The sequence below is a fragment of the Pelobates fuscus genome, chromosome 2, assembly GCF_036172605.1.
Source record: "Pelobates fuscus isolate aPelFus1 chromosome 2, aPelFus1.pri, whole genome shotgun sequence".
In the NCBI taxonomy this organism is placed as follows: domain Eukaryota; kingdom Metazoa; phylum Chordata; class Amphibia; order Anura; family Pelobatidae; genus Pelobates; species Pelobates fuscus.
This window is the reverse complement of record NC_086318.1, coordinates 113,921,907-113,947,464: the sequence shown is the minus strand read 5'-3', so window position 1 is coordinate 113,947,464 and position 25,558 is coordinate 113,921,907. Positions and strand designations below refer to the sequence as shown.

At 44.8% G+C, this 25,558-nt stretch overlaps 1 protein-coding gene and 1 pseudogene across 1 annotated transcript in view; both read right to left on the bottom strand.

Annotated features, from left to right (window-relative positions):
• Positions 1–25,558, bottom strand: part of SCHIP1 (schwannomin interacting protein 1) — a 431,576-nt gene that overhangs the window by 324,739 nt on the left and 81,279 nt on the right. The window contains exon 2 of the mRNA XM_063442583.1: positions 16,117–16,181. Within this exon, the coding sequence (XP_063298653.1) occupies positions 16,117–16,181 (65 nt within the window). The remainder of the gene's footprint in view (positions 1–16,116; positions 16,182–25,558) is intronic.
• LOC134585590 (elongation factor 1-alpha, somatic form-like) lies at positions 672–2,362 on the bottom strand (annotated as a pseudogene).

Genomic DNA, 25,558 nt, shown 5'->3' with positions numbered 1-25,558 from the left:
GATGAAGTTAGTAGACCACTAAAAACTATATATTTTTTTAAGACTGATAGATCCACCCCACTTAAGTTCAAACAAAAGACATGTCATTTTTCTATGTTAAGTTTATATTATGATATCAAGGAATACTCGTCAATGCAGGCTAAAAGGTATGGTAAAGTATCTATTTTCTATTCTGGATGAGTAAAGGTCATAATAATATTATCAGCAAATTTAATTCATCATAACCCAGCTTTAATTCTTCAATATTATGATCCTAGTGTGTTTTTGAGCCAGTGGTTCAAGATATAGGGCATAAACCAGGGGACTAATGGGCTCCCCTGCCTTGTTCCATTACTTATGTCAAAACTATTTGACAATAGACCTGAGACAACTACAATTACAACATTTCTCAAAGTCTCTCTTAGGAAAGTCCAGCTGACCCTGTCAAATACCATCTCTGCATTTAAAGATAGGGCCAGTTAAGTTTAATTGCCTTAAACATAACATCTAGAGTTTTCCTTATATTGTCTGAAGAATTTCTAGCAGAAATTAACCCCACTGATTGGGATGTATCAGTTATGAGATTAATCTTTCTGCCAACATCGATGAATAAATCTTAATATAAAGTCAATCAATAAAATTGGTCTATAGTTCTTAATATCTGTTTTATTGTTATCAGTTTTTTTTTTGTTTAATGGTCTCAAATTTGGTGATAGATTTTGGTCAAGTTGTTTACATTTAAAAGTTACTGATTTAAAACACTAATAACTTAAAAACTGCCACAAACAAAATGGTCCACAAACATTCCTTTCCTTCTTAAGCTTTTACGATGCATTGTTATCATTAACCAGTCTCTTACTATTAAACTTAAATGGCCAATTGGTACAAACCGTTCAGAGACCAATATTCCACCACTGGTTAAGACTGAGGTGGTTTGTGATTTGTGCACGATTCATTTGGTTTTCTGTGCTTTCTGGGCTGATTTTGTGACTTTGCCAGATCCAGCTGCTTTCTTCTCAACGGCCTTGATGACACCAGCAGCAAAAGTTTGTCTCATGTTACGTACTGCAAAATGACCAAGTGGAGGATAGTCAGAGAAGCTCTCAACGCACATGGGTTTGCCTGGAACCATTTCAACGATGGCTGCATCACCAGACTTGAGGAACTTGGGTAAGTCTTCCAGTTTCTTACCAGAACGACGATCAATCTTTTCCTTCAACTCAGTGAACTTGCAGGCAATGTGGGCTGTGTGACAATCCAACACAGGGGCCAGTCCAGCACCAATTTGACCTGGGTGGTTAAGGATGATTACCTGTGCAGTAAATCCACCAGCTTCAAGAGGAGGGTAATTTTTTCTGTCACCAGCAACATTGCCACGGCGCTTGTCCTTGATGGAGACGTTCTTTACGTTGAAACCAATGTTGTCACCGGGAAAAGCCTCAGTCAGAGCCTCATGATGCATTTCCACAGACTTCACTTCAGTTGTTACATTGACTGGGGCAAAAGGTTTAAGAACTCCAGTTTCCACACGACCAACAGGTACTGTGCCAATACCACCTATCTTGTACACATCCTGAAGTGGAAGACGGAGGGGTTTGTCTGTGGGACGGCTTGGTGGCAAAATGCAATCAAGAGCTTCAAGCAGAGTAGTTCCACTGGCATTTCCTTCCTTCCTTCCCTTGAACCAAGGCATATTGGAGCTGGGCTCAAGCATATTGTCACCATTCCTGCCAGAAATGGGTACAAAGGCAACGGTGTCTGGGTTGTAACTAATCTTCTTGATGTATGTGCTGACTTCCTTGCAAATTTCTTCGTATCTCTTTTGGCTGTATGGTGGCTCAGTGGAATCCATTTTGTTGACACCAACAATGAGCTGCTTTACAGTGTACACCAAGAGTTTAAGCCAATAGAGCATGCTCACGGGTTTGTCCATTCTTTGAGATACCAGCTTCAAACTCTCCTACACCAGCAGCAACGATCAAGACTGCACAGTCAGCCTGAGAGGTATCAGTGATCATGTTTTTGATTAAATCTCTGTGACCAGGAGCATCAATGATAGTAACATAGTATTTGCTGGTCTCGAATTTCCACAGGGAAATGTCAATGGTAATACCACGCTCACTCTCAGCCTTCAGCTTATCCAGAACTCAGGCATACTTGAAGGAACCTTTTCCCATCTCAGCAGCTTCCTTCTCTAATTTCTCAATGGTTCTCTTATCGTTACCACCACATTTGTAGATAAGATGTCCAGTTGTTGTGGATTTTTCCAGAATCTACGTGTCCAATGACAACGATGTTGATATGAGTCTTTTCCTTTCCCATTGTGGATTAGTAGATGTTTAACGATGGGACACCTTGGAAATCGGTTGCAGACCCGGTGAGGAAGAGCTTTATTGTTATCTGTTTTTAAGATTGTGCTTATGATGGCTTTTTGCATTTTAATAGACATTTTTGAAGTAATTTTATTTTATTAAGTTTGTCTACTAACAATGGGTCTAGGTTTTAAAGGGGGCACCCAACACCTCAAAGTCAGAGGGATCTAGTTTAGGCGAGCTAGTTTTCTCCTGAAATAGGTTCAATTCGTCTCTTTTATCCCTTTTCCCTGTCTCTGGTATATTATCTAAGCTATATAATTGCTGGTAGAATTTCCTACATTTATTTGAGCTGGGTTCTGTATTATTTCTCAATTTACTGTGATCTTGTTAATAATGTTTTTAGCTTTTTGCTTTTTTAGTCTATTTGAAAGAAATGTTTATGCTTTATTATCTTGAGTATACAAGTTTTGCTTTAAATATAGTAGATTTGCGTTAGTTTTTTTCAATTGATTTCTCTTTGATTTTCCTTTTGATCTCTTATTTCTCTGCCCTTATGATACTCTGAGGAATTGTTTTATTGGCCTCTTCAGATTTCATTAGCTGAATATTTAGTTGTTTGGGAATTTAACCTTCTTTTTCTTTTCTCTATAGAACCTATTTTTTTCAATTGTTCCCTTATCACTGCTTCTAGGGCACACCACACAGTAGGGGTAGAGATACCATCTGCCGGGTTTTCTTTGATATAATTTTTTATAAAGTTTTGCATTTCTTTCTTAGTTTTTCCATTTTTTATTTTTAATCTGACTATGTAGCTGATAATATTTTACAATTTACCTTATGGAAAAATAAATCTGAACTGAATCTAAAATAAGTTTATTCTTGAGTATGATTGATGAAAATTTAAGTAAAAAGACAAATCCCCTTAGTCAGGGTTCAAAACTTTCCAAACATCTTATAAATTGCATTTTTCGAAACATTACACATTTCCTTGAATTCTGTATATGTTTAATATTAATTTGCTTCTCCAATTGTACCTTTCTATATATGTTAGGATCCAATGTGCCATTATAATCGATTTGCGGGGGCGTGGCCTGGACGAGCATGGTGCAGGACGCTTAGTAAAAAAGCTCCGCACCCCTGGCCGAGAAAAAGCAATTTACAGCCCTAAAAAGAGAGGTGATGGTCCGAAATAAGAAGCAGGCAGTCACAGGGACGTCGGCAGTCAACTCCCCGAAGCGGCACACGGGTCCGATGGACGACTATGTCGCTACACCGGCAGATTTGCGGGGCCCTACCCCGGCGGACAAAATGGCGCCAGCCTCTCCGAGAACGGAGAGTTTAGGGGAATCCCTACCGAGCAGCGAACAAGCTGAGGCCCTCACGCTGATTCGTGCGGAGCTCACGAGAATATCTGCAAGAATGCTGACCAAAGATGACACGGGGACCCTGGTGAGAGAGATGCGGGCGGCCGTGCGGGAAGAACTGGCAGGCCTCCGACAAGACCTGAGCGCGCTAGAACAAAGGGTGGAGGAAGTAGAAGTGGCGGCCCACGACAGTGAACGACAACATAGAGCGGCGGAGGTGGCTGCAACCAGACAGGGGAATATGTTACTCACCATCCGTATGTCAGGATCGGGTCAGGGATCCAACACGCAGAGTACAAAGAGTAGCAGATACGTATACCGGTCCTTAGAATGGCCGGACTTAACGTAAAACTACGTATAGAATGGTCAGAGACAAGCCGAGGTCGAGGGAACGAGAAGACAGGTAAGCGAGAGACAAGCCGGGTCAAGGATAACAGAAAGACAGGAGAGTAAATACCAAAGCCGGGTCAGAACCAAAAGACAAGAGAATAACAGAGCACTGTGTGACTAGGCAGACTAGAACCACGACAGGGCAATGAGTAAATGAGAGAGCCACTGTTAAGTATCCTGGTTAGGGAGAGAAGACACGCCTCCGGCGAGTCCTGATTCGTCTCCACAGATTTGAGTGACAGGGCGTTCCGGGTTGGCGTCATGACGTCTGCCTCCGGGCCTCCTGCTATAAAAGGAAGTGACTCCCTCGCGGCCGGCGTTTGCAAGAACGGGTGAACCGCGAGGAACCGAGGAGACATGCCGTCCGGACGGATAAACTTCTAAGTCTCTACCTCTCTCAGAGGTAGAGGCTTCAGGTACCCTGACACCGTAGACAAGTTGAAGATCTCGAAAACAGAAGCCGCCGCAACAACATCCGTATTCGTGGGCTGCCTGAAATGGAGGCTGAGCCGCTCCAGGTCACACTGGCCGCGCTTTTCGGGCAGATACTGGGTGATGAGGCACCCGAAGACATTCCGATGGAACGCGCACACAGAACGCTGGGGCCGATGCGGCAGGATGGAGGCCCAAGGGATGTGGTATGCTGCCTACGTCTCTGCAGCCTAAAGGAGAAGATTATGGCTGCCGCCAGGGGAATGCCCACCATCCGGTTCCGTGGCTCAGAAGTATCCCTCTTCCAGGACCTCTCCAGCCTGACTCTGGACGCCAGGCGCGCACTACGCCCAGTCACCAGCGCACTAAGAGATAAACGGATCCCATACCGCTGGGGATTTCCGTTTAGCCTACAAGTCAAGCACGGCCACACATGGCTATCAGCGCGCTGGCCTGAAGAGGTACCCGGTCTCATGAGAACCCTCAACCTACCACAGCCACGTATCCGCAACTGGATCCTGGAGGAGGCGACTGCGACAAGGAGAGACCCACTGGCCCCCCTCCGAAACCTGAATGCTCCTGCCACCGAGAGGGCTCCACCGAGGAGATGGGGAGGGCCAGACGGCCCTGAAGAATAGACTGATCTCAGCCGCGACGGAGTGAGGGGAGCCTGGTGAGTCCACTTATGCATATGGGAACACTGGGACTTACCGACTCACCTGGGTGGTTACGGGCACGCCTGGACACTTTGGGTGGGATGTGGGAAGATGGACACTGACTAATGGGCAAGGAGATAACACATAAACCCACACAGGGGCCCCTTCTTGCCGCTCCTGATGTTGGCCGCGGCCCTCTTCCCTCCCCCTCCCTCTCCTCCCTGCCTTCTCCCCCCCCCCCCTTTTTTTTTTTTTCTGCCTCCTGACCCCCCTTTTGCCTTCTCCCCCCCCCTGTTTCCCTCCTGCGCCCTCCTCCGGCACTGCTCACATGGGGAGTCCGATACAAGGGCCACAACGGAAGGGACCCCTCCACACTTGAACGGTTCTCATGAGGTGGGGACAATGTGCCATACTGGGGAGGGATGCTGGGTCTCTGGGGGGTGGAGACATTGGTCGGATGGACAGCTGTCTGGGGGGTGCCCCCCCCTGCGGGGAACGGGGATCACGAGCAGCGGACAGGCAACAGAGACTGAAGACTACAATGTTTGCATTGTCTATTCTGACCTGTCTGGGACTGCTGGGTTCTGCTGGGGGGGTGGGGGGTGGTCGAGGGGTGGTGGGATGCGGTCACCTCCGGAGATAAGTGGCCCATAGGCACTCATGCGGGCTATCCGCTAAGCAGGGAATCAGGGGGCCCACGAGGGGAGAGAGACACCTGAGGGAACCCTGCCAGCCGCAGAGAGATAGACACAGCAACTGAAAGTGGGGAAAGGCGGCTAAGGGCACAATGGGCAGCACAGCCTTTAGATAGCCGATATAGTAGGACCCAAACTTCGTAAGCACAATACACACTAGATGACCACTCACACCCACGGGTCACCCCGCAAAGTAGACCCTGACCCCAGCAGCCCCTACGCCCTTGAACTCGGACCCACGCTCACCCAGCCCATGCTGACTACCCCAGGGGAATAGAGGGTCCCCAACCAGGGTGACTCAGGGAGGTTCACAGGAATGACCATAGAACCCACACTAAAGACTCCCAGCCCCCCACTCCGCTGGCGCACCACATAGGAACACTGACGACCCATAATGATGCTTGGCTGCCGGACACCTTTTGCCTCCTACGCCATAACCGTTTCTCGGTCGGGGGGGCGAGATGCTCAACCACACCTCCCACACGAAAACAGTAGACTTCCTCTCACTGAGGACACATCTCACACCTACTATACAACAGACAACCAAATATCCACAGCACACAATAGCTCCTGCGCAGGTGCAGTCTGGGTCAGGCACCCACTGATGGACACCCACCTCACATTGGTAGAGAGAGTGCGGACTAGCCCCTAGACGGGACTCCGCACGACATCCTGCCACAGGTGTCAAGTCTAAGTAGAACCGCCCACGGGTCTACACCTACAGGCCACAACCAAGTCCAAACTCCCCCTGCTCACATTGCCCTGACCTCCCCCCCCCACCCCCCAGCCCCCCCCCACATGGTGCTCGCTACGGGGACGGGGTTCGCCCCGGTGCCGCTACGATTATGGTCCAACAACGTCCGGGGTCTAAACGCCCCCGAAAGGCGATCGCACTTACTACGCTCCCTGTGGACGGAACGGATATCCATCGCGTTCCTCCAGGAAACCCACTTCCGGGGGACAGAGATCCGACTCTAAGGGACAACAGATACACGCAGGGCTTCTACGCGAATCACCCTACAGCTAAAAAGGCTGGAGTTGCCATATTGATGTCAAACACCGTGCCGTTCAAGTGCACGGGAACTTTGACAGACCCCATGGGCCGCTTCCTTTTCACTAAAGGCACTATAGCCGAAAACATGTACACCTTCGCGAGCATCTACGCTCCTAATACCAAACAACACAGGTTCATCAAGAACACAATGTCTAAGCTCGACAGATTTCGCGAGGGCCTCCTGGTGGCAGCGGGAGACCTGAACGTGGCACTCGAGCCCAACATCGACACCTCCAGGGGTGTCAGTTCCTACCCACCGCACGGACTTAGAGACATCAGAGACACGCTCCGCAGAACTGGCCTGGTGGACTGCTGGAGAGCCCTACATCCGGAGGATAGGGATTACACCTACTACTCTCCGGTACACAAGAGGTATAGTAGACTGGACTATACCCTCATGGCACAAGAGCTCCTACACCTGCTCGTTTCGGCCGAAACTCGCCCGCTTTGCTGGTCCGACCACAACCCAGTCCTGACTTGCATCAAGTCACCGCTGTTCCGACCCGGAACCAGGCAATGGAGAATGAATGAATGCATCCTGACGGACGCTACCATCGCTACTGAACTCCGTACCACGCTGACTACATTCTTTGAGGACAACGAATCCCCAGACATGCCAGCCCTTACCACCTGGGAACCGAGGAACGCTAATCAACATATGCTCCCACAGGAAGAAGGAACAGCGGAAACACACAGAGGCACTGTGTAAGCAAATTTCCGAGTTAGAAGAGGCACACAAGGCCACGCAGTCAGACCGGGACTATAGGGCCCTCCTGGCCGCCAGGAGAGCGCTACGCGCTATCCTACAGCGGAAATTGCAGCATACCATCCGACGGTCTCACCGCTTTTTCTATGAATACTCTAATAAATGCGGCCGGCTCCTGGCCAGAATGCTCCAAAGGAAGAGGCGCATGAGTCACATCACCAAAATCAGAACTAAGGAACAGACAATGACCCAGATGCCGGATAAAATCGTGGATTCCTTCCGGGATTTCTACGAGACCTTGTACAATTTGCCCGCCTCGGACACATCTGAGTCGATTCAGCGGAAGGACCTGCGGATATCAGAGTACCTACGGGAACATGTCTCCAAGACGCTGACCCTGGAAGCAGCGGAGGAACTGGAAGCACCCATCTCGCTCGAGGAACTACAGGCAGCGCTGAAAGGATCGAAGCTCAATAAAGCCCCAGGCCCGGACGGACTGCCGGTCAGGTACCTAAAGGAATTCGGGGATGTGCTAATGCCCAAATTCCTGACGGGCATTAACTCACTATTAGAAGGAGGGACGCTCCCACGAGACTCCCTAGCAGCGACGATAGCTATCATTCCGAAGGACGGCAAAGATCCAGCTAGCTGCTCCAGCTATAGGCCGATTTCCCTTCTGAACGCGGACCTAAAGCTCTTCACAAAGATACTGGCCACCCGCATCAGTAATGCGCTCCCGGAACTAGTGGACCCTGACCAAGTCGGCTTCATCCCGGGCCGACAGGCCAGGGACAACACCATAAGGGCATTAAACATCATGCACGCGGCCGGACGCTCCGCGCACAAACTTGTACTCCTTTCCACGGACGCTGAGAAGGCCTTTGATCGAGTGGACTGGAGATACATGGAGGCCACGTTACGGGCCATGGCATTTGGGACGCATCTGATGACCTGGATACTATCCCTATACACGACCCCAACCGCAAGGGTGCGAGTCAATGGCGCCTTATCCGCCCCTGTGTCGATTCGGAACGGGACGAGGCAGGGATGCCCGCTCTCCCCCCTTCTGTTTGCCCTCTCCCTGGAACCATTCCTGGGGGCGGTCAGACGGGACGAGGGAATAGGGGGGTATACCCTAAAGGGCACGGTGCACAAAGTAGCAGCATATGCAGATGGCATGCTGTTCTTTCTCAGCAACCCCTTGGTCTCCATCCCGAACCTCCTGCGAGCCTTCAAGGAGTACGGGCTCATATCCAACATGAAATTGAACGCGGATAAGTCGGAGGCCTTGCCCATCTCGTTGACTGATCCGGAAGTCGCCCACCTCCAATCCCAATTTAGATTCACGTGGTGCAAAACGAAACTTAAATACCTGGGGATCTGGCTCACTGCGAACCTTGCCCAAATCTACACGCATAACTTTGCCCCAATCCTACTCACGCTGAAACAAGACCTTACGAGATGGGCCGGCCTATGTGTATCGTGGTTTGGCTGAATGAATGCCATTAAAATGAACCTCCTGCCGCGTCTGCTGTTCCTATTCCAGACACTTCCTATACGAATCCCGATGCAGTTCTTTCGCACAATAGATATGGCCATTTCCAGATTCGTCTGGCAAGCTAAACCCCCCAGACTGAGGAGGACTCAACTGCAGCGGACGAAAGCGCAGGGTGGAGTCGGGCTCCCCTCAATCTTAACCTACTACAGGGCAACGCACCTACATCGCATAGTGGACTGGCATGCGCTGAAAACGGACAAAAAATGGACCCACATGGAGAGGGCGCTGGCAGAGGGAACACTCTTGGCAGCTGTATGGCTGGCTGAACACGAGAGGAGCGAACAGACGCGGACCCACCCTCTTATCGGAGCGACCCTGCAGACCTGGTACTCCATACGAACCAGACTCTCGCTCACCACGACCCCAGGACCGCTGACCCCAATCACCCACAATCCCAATGTGGCTGGGGGCCTCAAACCACAAGAAATCAGGTCATTTGGAGCTACGGACTTCACGTACATGCAACAATGGTGTGCGGCAGACACCCTCAAACAACTCCCAGACCTCATACCAGAAAGACCTCCAACGAGTCTGGAAAGATTCTGCTATTTTCAAATAAAAACATGATACACCTCGCATAGGGGAAGACGCCTGTTCCACAAGAGCCTGACGGAGTTTGAAGTACTCTGCAGGGCACGCACGCACCTGAGCAAGGGGGTCTCCACACTTTACGCTCTACTCCAGACGGCGGCCCGCCCAGAACCTGCGAGATATATGGCACGCTGGGAGGAAGCCACGGGAGTCGTGCTCACGGAACAACAGTGGACGAAAATCCATATACTCACGCACCAAAGCTCTGTGTGTTCCAAACAACAGGAGACCAACTACAAATTGTTGACTAACTGGTATAGAACCCCTAAGCGGTTACACAGGATGCACCACGATGCCACGGACCTATGTTGGAGGTGTGGAGAATCAGTTGGGTCGGATCTACACATTTGGTGGTCCTGTAGGAAAATAACTCAGTACTGGACCCAGATCCATACGCAGATCACAGTAATCATAGACACTGACCTCCAACTACAACCGCTTCAGATGCTCCTCCATCATACGGAGATGCCCATTTTGAGATATAAAAGGTCACTCACGAAACACCTACTGAACGCAGCTAAATTACTCATCCCGGCCAGATGGCGCACCCTGCAGATCCCCGACCTCCAACAATGGATGGATAAGGTGGAAGAGATCCACGGAATGGAAACACTCACAGCGACCCTGAAGGGGACCACCGAACGATGCCTCCAGACATGGGCACCGTGGATTGACTACATCTCCAGAAGCGGGAACTAGAGATGAGACCTTAGGCACTAGATGCACGGATCACAGGGAGACCAACCCACCATCGGGCCCTGAAGTGGATGAAAGAGGCAAGTGACGTGCTGAGAAACAGAAAGTCGTGGGCGGTGCATGGAGGCGGGCTCCTTGACCTGGGTGAGCACCAAGGGGGGGAATTACACCTCATCCCATGTACACCTATTGGCCGCAGCACCTTGCTTAACCCCTACCCATTCGTCCGATCCCGGCGCAGGCCTTAGTACACAGACACAACCAATTCGCCCCCTGCCCAGACACTAACCCTAAATCGTTCGGAGCGGAATCCAGCCTCTGCCAGCTGCACCTGCGTAGATGAGGGAATTCTGGGGCCATGGATAGGCCTGAACTAAGGGATGACTCCCTAATAGAAGACAACAAGGCACAAAGGGGGATCACAGAGGACACACAACCGGAGCTCAGACGGAGATGTAGGAGGCACAATGAGTCCCGTTGCATGCTCGGCCGATACTCGACCGACAAATGACTTGGACATGGCATTCCGCAACTAGGGGGGGAGGACACGAGGGCGACAGACGAGTTTTCTCGACCACGTTGACACACAATATGAGATCACAAAACCCGACAGCTAACGGAGAGTTGTCCACTACGGGCCTCCAGAGAAATAGCACCCCACAGGGGAGCGGATAATCGCTCCTAGACCTACCGGACTGGACACTGGGACATCACTGACCCCTGAACACATGCCATTAATACTTACCTGGTCACCGAACAGCTAGGGGAGATCACTCAAAGCGCAATGAGAATAACAGCCTTTCGAACTCTAGCGAAAAAATTAACCTTTCGGTAACATGGGTGATAAAGCAAGATCAGATATTGACGTTAGGCGCTAAGGTCAAGTAGCATGCCTAGTTGAGGGAGAAAGTGAAACGGCAAATGTGGCACAGTTTATATTGTTATATAATACGTTGTTAATGCACTATCCTTGCATCTAAGGACTTAGAGGTTCAGAAGATAAAACTATACTGTCCTGTAACAAAGTGCTGTTCAATTGAAAAATAAAGATTGTCTCAAAAAAAAAAAAAAAGAGGTACAAATGTTAAGGAAATGTTAGATACCATTGTTAGTAAATCCTATACTGTATCCTAAATGCACATTTCCCTCTTTCTATTCTGTATCCCATCTAATATACCTCAATAAAATACAGATTGACAAAAAAAAAAAAAAATCGATTTGCATTAATTATATTCATTTGCAATTTTTTCAATAAGTGTCATTGTTTTTTTCCAGAAATTTTGCCAGAGTATCATTCAGTGCATAGATATTAATTAAACTGTATAAAGATTTATCGATCTTACAACTCAATATCAAATACTTCCCACCTGTGTCAGAGATTTTGTGAACTAATTTAAATGAAATAGAATCTTTTATCATGATCAAAACACCTCTTCTCTTTGTGTCCTAATTAGATGAAAATATATGTGGAAAATGTTTGTCAAAAAAAAAAAATCTCCTTCTTGCTGAGAAACAACTTTTTACTTATTTTATCTGTTCTTCTAAACTCATGTTGATCTCATGTAGAAATTATTATTATTATTTTTTTCATGTGACCAACAGGGTAGCTAGATGCCTCTACATATGTTTAATGTTTTCCATCATCAGCACTTCAGTTATGTTCCTTAATTTTGTTCTTAGAAATCTTGTATGTTAGGGTAAGTCCAGCATTTATTCTTAGATTTAAAAATGTATTTGATTGTTTTTCAACATTATTTGTAGACTTCCAGATTTGTCTTTCCTTGTAGCTGTAATTATGGAACTGAATTAAAACATCTCTTGGTATATGAATAGGAATTATGGAGAAGTCATATGATTCCTCTCAAACAAACTATCTTTAGATCCAGTTTCACATGCTAGTTCCTGAAAGAATTCAAAGAGATATGACTTTAACTCCTCTTGTGCAATGTCCTTTGGAACTCCTCGCATTCACAGATTTCAGCTTCTCGCCCTGTCTTCCATGCCAGCCAGTTCCTCTTGTATTTTCAGGAATTTTTAATTGAGGGATTTATAGGAATCCTTAAGAGCAAGTCTCTCAAATTGGAGAGATTGTAATTTCTATTTGTCATCTTTTAGTTGTATCTCCCTATTTTTTTTATTTTTTTATTTCATCAAACCTTTGTGCCACATCAAGCTTTATTTTATCTCTGTGCTCTTCTAATATGTTTTTCAAACAATCCTGTGATATTGTTTCCTGGGGCAACACACTTCCTGGAGATGGAGACACATTTTAATTCCTGTTCTTCTTTATCTCTAATTTTTTACTATTTTGATCACATGAAAATGAGTCGCTCTTGTTCTTGGATCTTACATCCAGATAAGATGAGAATAAAAAGTGATACATTATTTATTTTTCTTAATCTCTTTGTCTTGTTTCCCTTTTGTTTGGTTCCTCTCCACTTTTAGATGCCCCTTTCTCTACTTACTTAGTGGAAAAAAATGAAATGCACTTTCCTTCATCTTCTAATAAGATGGATATATAAGAAGACTCTTCTCTGGGCTTTACGAATACAAGGAAATTGTTTTACAATTCAGAATAACCTTAGATACAGCTACATTTACTTCTTCTTGAGAATGACATGGCTTATTAGGTTTAGCAAACTGGCCGCTGAAATCTCAGATATTCAAATCACCAGACTAAATTCCACTTTTAATATAAATAGATGGACTTTTATCCAGTGACCGTAGGATTGTTATTAACAAAAAAAAAAAATTATCTTTCTTAGCTACAGCCAATGTTCATATGCCATAGCAGATACTAGGGAAGAAAGGTTTGAGGATTAAGGATTAAGGATTAAGGAAGCAAGATATATTTCCCTTGCATGAGAATATTCCCAATGTACTGGCAGAAAGTCACAGCTTAAATGGGGCTTCAAAAGACCACTGATCAGTTGAGGACCCCGCATTGAGCCAAATATTTAAGAGCCAATATTGTTCTTTGTTAAATGGTCTCTAACTAATATAGTCTTTATTTACATATTTTCCAATAATACCCTGGCTGGCCTGTTCACTATTCAGTAGTATACAGCTATGTAAGAGAGTCTATCTTCTACTGCTGACATGTAACAGTAGAAAAAGTCTCATGGTGGTTATGAATATCTATATATCTATATATTGGGAAAGGCTGTGCAAAAAAAAAAAATGCCTCCATCCCCCCACAGTATTTACACTTATTCCTATTCCATTTTAAGATTTATTTATTTTTTTACATCTACCATTTTATGTAAATGTGATGCAAAATGACAAGTCAATTAATGGTCATTTATCTATAGTTTTTGCTGAAACTGAGGAGTCAATTTTGTATTTATTGTATATTTTATTAACCGCCAACACATATACAAATAGACTTTATCGTATTCTAAATAGCAGACACTTCTCCTATTGCAGGTCCTCACACATACTCAGAAGACTACGCATGGCAAACAAAATGTTTAAGGGAAAGAAGATTGCTTGATAATTCGATCTGTTCAAAGGCCGCCTGTGTTTCATTGTTTTTGTATATACACTGTACAGTGATAATAAAGTTGAATCTGAGTCAGAAATCAGAGTAAAAGATATATTCCAGTACAAAATCTTTTTCCTGATACATATCTGATATGATCTTTGTCATTAATATGGGGTTTATTCACTAAACAACAAATTGTAGTAAAATTGAGATTGTAAGCTTGTATGCACAGGGCCGTCCACATACTGGTCCTGTATGTTAAATGTGTTTTGACATGTTTGTCTTTTGTACATGACTGCGGAACATGCTGGCGCTATATAAATAATTGTAGTTGTATTCAGGGGCGTATTAGCCGCGAGGCAAACAAGGCATTTGCCTTGGGCGGCATTTTCCAGGGGGCGGCAAAAAAAGCCGCCCCCAAATGCCCAAGGCAAATGTCTTGTTAGCCTTGCGGCTAACAGACATGCCGGCGGGCTGCTGGGCGATCGGGCGGCGCTGCCTGGCGGGCGGCCGGCCGGCCGGCGAGGGAGCACTTCCCCTGAGCTGTCTGCTCAGCTCCCTCGCCAGCCGCAGAGTGAGGCTAGGAGCCGGAGCCGGAATATGACGTCATATTCCGGCTCCCAGCCTCACTCTGCGGCTGGCGAGGGAGCTGAGCAGACAGCTCAGGGGAAGTGCTCCCTCGCCGGCCGGCCGGCCGCCCGCCAGGCAGTGCCCCCCGATCGCCCAGCAGCCACTGGACCACCAGGGAGGAAGAGACCACCCCTCCCCAGCATTCCCAAAGGTAAGGAGGCTGGGGGGGTGTTAAATAAATAAAAACATTTGTTAAAAATAAATAAATAAAAAATGTCTTAAAAATAAATAAAAAAAAAAATGTCTTAAAAAAAAATAAAAAAAAATGTCTTAAAAATAAATTTTAAAAAAATGTGTTAATGTGGGTGGGCGAGTGTGTGTCTGTGTCTGTTAGTGTGTGTGTCTGTTAGTGTGTGCGTGTGTCAGTGTGTGTGTCTGTTAGTGTTTCTGTCTGTGTCTGTTAGTGTTTCTGTCTGTGTCTGTTAGTGTGTCTGTGTTTGTGTCTGTTAGTGTGTGTGTCTGTGTCTGTTAGTGTGTGTGTCTGTTAGTGTGTGTCCGTGTCTGTTAGTGTGTGTGTCTGTTAGTGTGTGTGTCTGTTAGTGTGTGTGTCTGTTAGTGTGTGTGTGTGTGTGTCTGTTAGTGTGTGTGTCTGTTAGTGTGTGTGTGTGTCTGTTAGTGTGTGTGTGTGTTAGTGTGTGTTTGCCTGTGTGTGTGTATGTTAGTGAGTGTGTGTGTCTGCTAGTTTGTGTCTGTTAGTGTGTGTCTGTTAGTGAGTGTGTTTGTCTGTTACTGAGTGTGAGTGTGTCTGTTAGTGTGTGTGTGTTTCTGTTAGCGAGTGTGTATTTCTGTTAGCGAGTGTGTATTTCTGTTAGCTAGTGTATGCGTATCTGTCAGTGAATGTGTGTGTGTGTATTTAGAATGCGGGGCGGGGGGAAAGGTTGGGTGGGGGTGGCGCGGGGGGAGGGGGGCCGCCTGAGTTTTGTCCTGCCTAGGGCAGCACAAAACCAGGATACACCACTGGTTGTATTATTACTGAATTGCAAAGTTTTGATTAATTATTACTATAGCTTTACCTTGGTTTTGCAACTCACTTTTTAATTCACTATAATGAGTGTTAAGTGAAAATTCTCCTTGAGTTTACTAACACCAACACATATAAAAATAGTCTTTATCGTATTCTAAATAGAAGACACTTCACCTATTGCAGGTCCTCACACATACTCAGAAAACTACGTGCGGCAAACAAAATGTTTAAGGGAGAGAAGATAGCTTGATTCACTGACATAGAAAGGAGGGGGTGACAACGTGTGACAATTGTTCAATTACAGAACCCTTTCTTCTAAAAATACAGTCAGTAAAAACCAATTAAGGTTCCACCAAATGATTTCATGTTAACATGTATTATGTGAAAGATAAAGTTTGCAAACTAATTAAACACCGGTTTGTTCCTGTTTCCTATCACACTGGAAACATTAGACAGAAAATAAATGTCACATAAGCCCATTGTGTGTAAATGGTACAAGGCTGGTGTCTAGTTTTCTGAGTGTTCAGAGGTGCGTGTGTTAAAATGCTCTGTCAGTCCATTGATGAGCGTTATTATTTGAAATGATGCCTGTGAACATTTACCTTTCAAGCAGGAAAGACCCATCATTGCGTTTTCCTAACGCACGCTGAAGCCTCCCGACTTCTTCCTGTATTTAAAGAGAAACATTTGTTGCAGAATTATGCTTTCCAGTTATAAATCAAAATCGCATTATCATTTTTATTTTCATTTTGAATTTACAAATAAATACATGTAGGATATAAAATGTACAATATGATAAAAAATAAAAAAATAAAACATAGTTACATAAAAATGCATTATATACTGTTCGATAATGAATAATACATATCTGTAAGCTTACAGAAAAGTTTGAAGCCTTGGGGTCTATTCACTAAACAGGGAATTCTGGTGACCTTGAAAATCAACTATCAAAAACTGGGACAAAATAGATGAGTAGAAAAGTCACTTTTTCACATACCACAACTGACTACTTGGTGAATAGACCCCTAACATTACAATTTAGTTTCTTCTAAATTAAAGGGACACTCCAGGCACCAAAATAACTTCAGCTAAATTAAGTTGTTATGGTTCCAGGAGGCCCCTGGAGGTTCTCTTACCCGTACCTCGTACCTTTTGCAAGCCAGTTTAGTGAATGGGGATTGCCCGCTCTGCAACACTCTTCGCTTCCTGAATGTGAAAATTCAGAAGCCGGAAGCAGATAGTGGAAGTGGAGACCGGCGCTGGTGGAAATTTACGGGTAAAACCGTTTGAGAACGGTTTAACACCTTCAGGTAAGAGGGCCTCCAGAGCCCTCCTGGCACCATAACAACTTCATCTAGATGAAATTATTTTGGTGCCTGGAGCATCCCTTTAAGTCTTGTAATACCTTTTACTAACTACATCTAACACTGGCATTTGTTTTGTGATATAGAAATAAGTTTCCTTAACTGCGATCATGCAATCCCTGGCATTAGAGAACATGTACTCAGTAACATCATTTTTATTATAATTACTCATTAATTTAATTATATCCATAATTCTTCTTAAAAGGCTTATCTAGTCCCTCATGTGCTTTAATCAAGAACTTGGAGAGAATTCTGACAAAAAATAATAATAAAACAGCAGCAGCACAATTGTTTGATATGTGGATTTTTCTTTTTTTCTTTGACCCATTCAATTGATTCTTTTCATATTAAAATGTCTGTATATATCAGGACACCCTCGGCTCCTCCGGGATATTGGTGCGACAAAGAATATGACTGACAGCTAGTAAAAGATAAATGCTCCCTCTCAAATAATAAATGCCTACAGCATGAAATGGTGTGCGTATTAATTAAATAAATCAGAAATAAAATATTGCTTTCAACACTCTATAATGCCGCCTTAATAGGAATCATATTTCTTTTCAAACATTCCGTTGAAGCCTTTGCCATGTATAAATGGGATTTTATATGGTTTTATAAGTGGTAACAATGTTTAAAGTGGATCTGTGACATACACAAGTTCAGGATCATTTAATATTTCTCTCAGAAATACTTATAGTGAAGAACTTTTGTTCTTCAGTCAGTGTAATTGTTTTAAACATATTTGCATTATAGGTTAGAGACTATTATCCATCTACAAAGCTAAGTTCGGTGCCACACAGGACAAAACCTGCATAACTAATGATTTCCATGTCCTGAATTCACCTCCATCCTCCTCACTGTTCTTCTAATGCAGCCTGGCATATCAGCTTTCACCAAACATCAATGAATATGCAATCTCTGTCTCAGCTAGTTCAGATAAAATATATAGATAAGCAGTGTGCCATCTCACATCACCTTAAGAAGGGAGCAAAAGACCACAGGACCCACAATCCAGTAATGTACGGAGAAAAATAATAAAAATGGTTTCGCACTCTTTCAAAACCATATTATTATTATTATTATTATTATTTATAAAGCGCCAACAATTCCACAGAGCTTTACAGTGGGTGGACGAACAAACAACATGTAAACACTTTCTATGTCTTTATAAAATGCTGATAAAGAAGTGGTTTAAAAGTCTTGGAGATCCAAGATGACATAATATATCTTGGATGGGGCATGTTCTGTTTAGACCTGGCACTAACCATGCAAGATTCGGTTACAGCACCAAACCATAGAGTTTGTCAGTGTTACCAAAACCCCATTGTACTGAGGTGACTGAACCCCGTACATAAATGTGGGCATAAGGAATGCCGAAAATGGGCAAAACAAATAATCACAATTATTTTCTTGATGGTGAATATACCACCTACGCTGTGTGGGATTGAGCAAAACCTATATTTTTCCTCTCCTTATGTGAGTATACCTCTTTTTATTTATTTTTATCCCACTGAAACAGCACTATATTCTGTTTTATTTTCATTTTATATACCGGTGAACTCCCATTACTTCAATATTGAAAATTGAATGAAAATACTGGTAAACGCTGGGCATCACAAATCATCTTTTGGTCTGGAACACCCTTCTACAAGGAACCATCTCTGCAATATATCCAACGGGGATCATACCGCCCAGGCGCACATATCATGGAGCTGATCATGAGCATCAGAAAATTGTAAGTAATATTTTTCTTGATTTAATTCACCAGTTATTTAAAATACTACACTATATTATGTTTCTGTCCTGCTACCTTTCATATTGGTTCATCACCACACAGATATGAGGACACTCTGAAAGAGCTGCTTCTCTGCACCCATTCTTAATTTTTATATTTGTGCCCATTAATTATCTTATTTGCTGGCAGTGACCAGTCATGATAGTGACCATTTGGCAGTGACCAGTCATTTCAGTAATCACAAGGAAGTGACCATTCATGCTGCTGTCCGGTAGTTGCATAGCACGTAAAAGCCACATGACAAACACTTTGAACTTTGGAATCCAGAATTACATTAGTATGTCTGTTAATAAATCCAATGACCCATTCATCCTGGTTTCATTGTTGGGTAATATTATTATTATTATTATTTTTATTGTTAGTTTAGGCATTTATATAGCGCCAACCTATTCCAAAGCAGTTAGTATGGAATTGATCTTTTATAAAAGTGAAATGTTTTGTTTTTTTCTGATTTAGCATCAAACTTCAAAAAATAGAATCCTACTGCTCAAGTTTACCTTTATTTCAGATGGCTTCATTTCCAAACAGCACGTTATGGATCAATATTTCAATTTCCAGCAGATAAAAAATAATCGAATGGAAGAAAACAGATTAAGTCTCTCACCTCTTTCCATCTACTGTACCCCACTACTATATCTCCTGTTGAGAACTATTTTCCAAAACTGAATCTAATCTGAATGAGTTATTACTGTCAAAAAGAATCTGTTTCCTGTTGTGGATATTCAAGTGTTTTTCCATGTTTTACCGTCTACTAAATAAACAGCAAATAAAAATGGATTTGCTTCACCACCCCTTTTAAATTGATTCACAATGCTTGTCTTAATCTTATTTACTAAATACCATAAAATATGCGTATTGGTATTACATACATACAATGTTATTAATACAAGTTTTATTTTCTCTATTTGTATCTGAAATGAAATGTTGTTGTTCTACTGAATACAGCTGTGTGAACTTCCTTAGTTAGACTGATTCAAGTGTGTAGACCAAATGACAACAACATTTTAAGCCAGATTGCACTATATGCACATTATAATATGAAGTGTTCCGTTAACCATTTGATGACTGTATCAAAAGTTTTCCCAACGATTGTCAGCTTACAAAGCATACACAATGGCCCACACTATAGATTGGAATTGAGGCAGATTGATGGCACTCCAGGTGCCAAGACAGGTAAAACAGGCTATAAAGAGATGGTAACCATAAGGACCACAAGCCTGATACAAACATCCAATTCCTCACTCTCCTTGCCAACAGCTCACCAGTCTCAGGGAGAAAGAGGGGTTCTGAAGTCCTGATTTCCCTGTGTCAGGATCGGGACAGGGATCCAACACGCAGAGTACAAACAGTAGCCAGATACGTATACCGGACCTTAGAATGGCCGGACTAACGTAAGTAGTACAGTATAGAATGGTCAAAGACAAGCCGAGGTCGAGGGTAACAGAAGACAGGTAAGCGAGAGACAAGCCGAATCAAGGGTAACAGAGATAAGCAGAGTAAGGTAAACAAGCCGGGTCAAAACCAAAAGGGATAATAGAATACACAAGCACTGAGTGACTAGAACAAGCTAGAACCACGACAGGGCAATGAGCTAATGAAAGAAGCTCTGTTAAATACCCTGTTCAGAGCAGTAACCACGCCCCCAAGGCGTCCTGATTGGTCCTGCAGCCATTGACTGACAGGTTGTTCCGGGGGAGTGTCCTGATGACTACTTCCTGCCTAGATGCTGTAAAAGGCAGTCACTCCCTCGCGGCCGGCCTAGCATGACCGGATAGACCGCGGGGAAGGGAGCCATCAGACCGTCTGGATGGAGGAACAGCTAAGTCTCTACCTCTTTCGGAGGTAGAGACCACAGGTACCCTGACAGTACCCCCCCTCTCAGATACGCCCACCGGGCGGAATGAACCGGGACGAGATGGGAAGCGAGAGTGATACGCCCTGCGGAGACGGGGAGCATGAACATCCTCCTGAGGTACCCAACTCCTCTCCTCAGGACCATATCCCTTCCAATCAACCAGATATTGTACTCTCCCCCGGGAGATTCGAGAATCAATAATAGAGTTAACCTCATACTCCTCCTGACCCTCCACCTGAACGGGGCGAGGAGGGGCTATTGTGGAGGAAAATCTGTTACATATGAGTGGTTTCAGCAATGAAACGTGAAACGAGTTCGGGATGCGTAAGGTATTAGGAAGAGCTAAACGATACGCAACTGGATTGATACGGGTCAGCACCCTGTAGGGTCCAATATAACGAGGAGCGAACTTCATGGAGGGCACTTTTAAACGGATGTTCCTCGTGCTCAGCCATACCCTATCACCTGGAACAAAGACCGGAGCCGCCCTTCTACGTTTATCAGCGTGTTTCTTGACCAACATAGAGTTGTGCACAAGGATTTGTCGAGTTTGATCCCACAACTTCCTCAAATTGTCAACATGAACATCAACCGACGGCACCCCCTGGGAAGGGGAATCCGAAGGAAGAATAGACGGATGAAAACCATAATTCATGAAGAAGGGGCTTGAATGAGTAGAATCGCAAACGAGATTGTTGTGTGCAAACTCCGCCCAAGGAATCAAACCGACCCAATCATCCTGGTGTTCAGAAACAAAGCATCGTAAATATTGTTCAATTTTCTGGTTGGTACGTTCAGCAGCTCCGTTAGACTGAGGATGATAGGCAGAAGAAAAGTTTATTTTAATACCAAGTTGAGAGCAGAAGGACCTCCAAAAGCGGGAAACAAATTGGGAGCCTCTGTCCGATACAATTTGAGAGGGTATCCCATGTAGGCGAAAAATCTCCTTAGCGAATATCTCTGCCAATTCGGGAGAAGACGGGAGTTTAGGCAGGGGAATGAAGTGTGCCATCTTAGTAAACCTGTCAACCACGGTGAGGATAACAGTCTGTCTTTTAGAGATAGGTAGATCGACAATAAAGTCCATGGCCAAACAGGACCATGGTTTTTCTGGAACCTCCAAGGGTTGCAGGAATCCACATGGAAGCGTATGGGGTTGTTTGGTTTTAGTACAAACTTCACATGCAGCGATGAACTCCTCAATGTCCCTCCGTAAAGCAGGCCACCAGAAGTCCTTTGAGATCAACGCGTAAGTTTTGCGAATACCAGGATGTCCCGCCATCTTGCTATTATGTAAACACTGTAAAAGTTCCAGTTGAAGAGCAGGAGGAACGAAATGACGGCCCGCAGGAGTCTGTTTAGGTGCTAGATGTTGCAACTTAATGATCTCGGCCAGTAATGGAGAATGAATCCTGAGATTCGTATTAGCAATGATATTGCATTTCGGAACTATAGAAGAAAGAACTGGTTCAGGTACAGTAGAAGGTTCATATTGGCGAGATAATGCATCGGCTTTAGAGTTTTTAGAACCAGGTCTGTAAGTCAGTACATAATTGAAGTGAGTCAGGAATAAGGACCAACGAGCTTGTCTAGAGGATAAGCGCTTAGCCTCCCCAATATAGGACAAGTTTTTGTGGTCCGTCAAAATCGTAATAGGGTGTAGGGTCCCCTCCAACAAATGTCTCCACTCCTTTAAGGCTTTAATGACTGCTAACAGTTCCCTTTCCCCGATGTCATATCTGCTCTCAGGCCCAGAAAATTTCTTAGAGAAGAAACCACAAGGGTGTAACGGTTTATCCACCCCTAACCTTTGAGACAGAACAGCCCCAACTGCTGTCTCAGAGGCATCGACCTCGAGCAAGAAAGGCAGAGTCGTATCAGGATGGACTAGAATGGGAGCCGAGGCAAAAAGTTCCTTGAGAGTCTTGAAAGCACCCAGAGCTTCCTTAGACCAGAACTTAGTATCAGCCCCTTGTTTGGTCATATTGGTAATAGGCGCAATGATAGAGGAGTATCCTTTAATGAAGCGCCTATAGTAGTTGGAAAAACCAATAAACCTTTGGATAGCCTTGAGTCCTTTGGGCAAGGGCCAGTCTAAAATAGATTGAAGTTTTACAGGATCCATTTTAAAACCCTCCCCAGAAATCACGTATCCAAGAAAGTCTACCTGAGACTGATCAAAACTGCACTTCTCCAATTTGCAATATAGACCATGTTGCAGCAGCTTGTGTAATACCTTTCTGACCTGTCTATGGTGAGTCTCAATCTCCTTAGAGTGTATTAGTATGTCGTCCAGGTAAACAATAACACAATCATGCTGAAACTCCCTAAGTACCTCATTAATCAAATCTTGAAATACTGCAGGAGCATTGCATAGTCCAAATGGCATAACAGTGTATTCGTAATGGCCATACCGGGTATTGAATGCCGTCATCCACTCGTGACCTTGCTGGATTCTCACCAAATTGTAAGCCCCTCTGAGATCTAACTTGGTGAAGATTTTGGAGCCCTTAAGACGATCAAATAACTCGGTAATCAGTGGGATAGGATAGGCATTTCTGACAGTTATTTTATTCAAGCCTCGGTAATCGATACAAGGTCTCAGCGTGCCATCCTTCTTCTTAATGAAAAAGAACCCAGCCCCGGCCGGAGAAGAAGACCTCCTGATGAATCCCTTTTCTAAATTCTCCCGAATATACTCTTCTAGAACCGAGTTTTCCTGAACAGACAAAGGATATACATGGCCCCTCGGAGGCATAGTGCCGGGTAGAAGCTTAATCTTACAGTCAAATGACCTGTGTGGAGGCAAAGAATCGGCATTCTTCTTGTCAAACACTGCCCTTAAGTCTAGGTAAAGGTCTGGTATTTGTCTTTCTGTGGACTGAGTAGGATTCTCCGGTATGTTAATATTAGCTAATGGAGAAACCTTGCACAAACACCTATCCTGGCAGCCCTGGCCCCACGAGAGTATCTCTCCTAACTCCCAATCGATAATAGGGTTATGTTTTTTCAACCATGGGTACCCCAGAACTATGGGAACGGAAGGAGACGAAATGAGCAGAAGAGATAAATTCTCCACGTGTAGGATACCCACATTTAAATTAATGGGTATGGTCTCACGGAAGATAACAGGGTCTAGTAGTGGTCTACCATCTATGGCCTCAACGGCCAAAGGTGTCTCCCTTAGCTGGGATGGGAAATTGTTCTTACTAGCAAAGGCTTGGTCGATAAAATTCTCAGCAGCACCGGAATCTATCAATGCCATAGCCCTTACTACTTCCTTCCCCCAAGTTAAGGAAACTGGTAGCAGAAGCCTGTGATCTTTATAATCAGGAGTAGAGGACAAAATAGAAACACCCAAGGCCTGTCCTCTAGAGAGACTTAGGTGTGAGCGTTTCCCGGGTGGTTAGAACAGTTCGAGAGTAAATGACCCTTGGCTCCACAATACATACACAAACCCTCTCTTCTCCTGTGCTGTCTTTCCTCCTCAGAGAGGCGGGTATACCCTATCTGCATAGGTTCAGTAAGCAAGGATATCGTGGAGTCAGGACTTGGAACAGCGGGAGCTAACCTAAAAGAAGGTCTCTGGTTCCCCTCTCGAGTGTTCTGTCTCTCTCTTAGACGTTCATCTATACGAGAGATGAACGAAATTAAATCCTCTAAATTCTCAGGGAGTTCTCTGGTAGCAACCTTGTAACGGATCACCTGGCACCCCGACTTGGTACCTCCGTTAATGGATGCTCCTAGTGCTTCCTGAGGACTCCAAGCACTCTGGCAGACACCACAATCACCGAACCGATGCAGCATATGAACCTTCTCAAGCATAGGAATGCTGTAGACCATTGAATAGGAACCATACGAATAGGCTTGTACTCCTAGCAGTCAACTGGAACAGCATGCCATAAATCCTTCCCCCCAATAATGAGACGACACATCACTTTGAGGGTAAAACAGGAGCTCTGGACTGGCACATCCAGCCTGGCTTTTATTTCCATCTTACACATTTAAGCCTGCCCACAGGGGAGGTGTAAAATATCCAATAGCATAGATGTTACCTCCCACACATCTCCTCCCCTTAGATTAACACTTAACCCAATTACACATACAGTTAAAACATACTTTCTACCCAACTTTCATAACTCTAAAACCATACATCACATTCACATAAAAATACATATCCACAATCAATCCATTCAGGGGAACAACATATTAAAAAATGGCATGAATCAGACCAGGGGTTCAAAAGTTAGTAAAGTATCTTTTAAAACCCCTGTTAGCATGACTTTCCAGCTCAGACCGGTTACCTCCCACAATGCCTCACAATCCCTCCCCTCTGGCCTGGAGATAATTGAGGAAGGAATCTAATTATCTCCAAGGACTGAGGCAAAACTCCATTACCCACATGGCAGACAATAAGACATTAAAAGACATAAAATACTTTAAAATACAGAAAGTTACTTTTTATCCATAACACACAGACATTTCACATATCCCCAGATAGCTGGGATCTGCGCGCACAAAACTACCGAATAGCGCGCAGATCCTACTCACACAGTTCACTCGCCACGGAGCCGAAGTCTTTAACTACACGAATGGGCTCCATGGCATAACTATCTGGGTTAACACATTCACATAAGGTCTGGTCCATAGTCCAAAGGCAAGAGGCGGGCAAGCAGCCCCCTCCAAGGACATGTGGCGAGTTCGGTTTCGCCACACTTCTCCCCTTTACCCCCCAGACTAACAGGGTATCTGACCTCCTGCCGGTCAGTGCCCTGGTTAGTCCAGCAACCCACCCATGAAGCACAAACAGCAGTACCTCCCACCTACAATAACTGGTTACTACACCTGGGTAGAGGAGAACTTTGTCCAGGTCCAGGTGCCTCACCACGGCTGTGTGGGGGACTGGTAGTCTGCCTTGGTGGGTTGCTGAGTGCGCAGAGACCAGCGGTACTCTGCCCTGGTGCCAGTGCTACCACTGAAGTAGCCTGATTGGAGCCTGGTTGTGGGAGGGGGAGACCGACCGTCTCCCC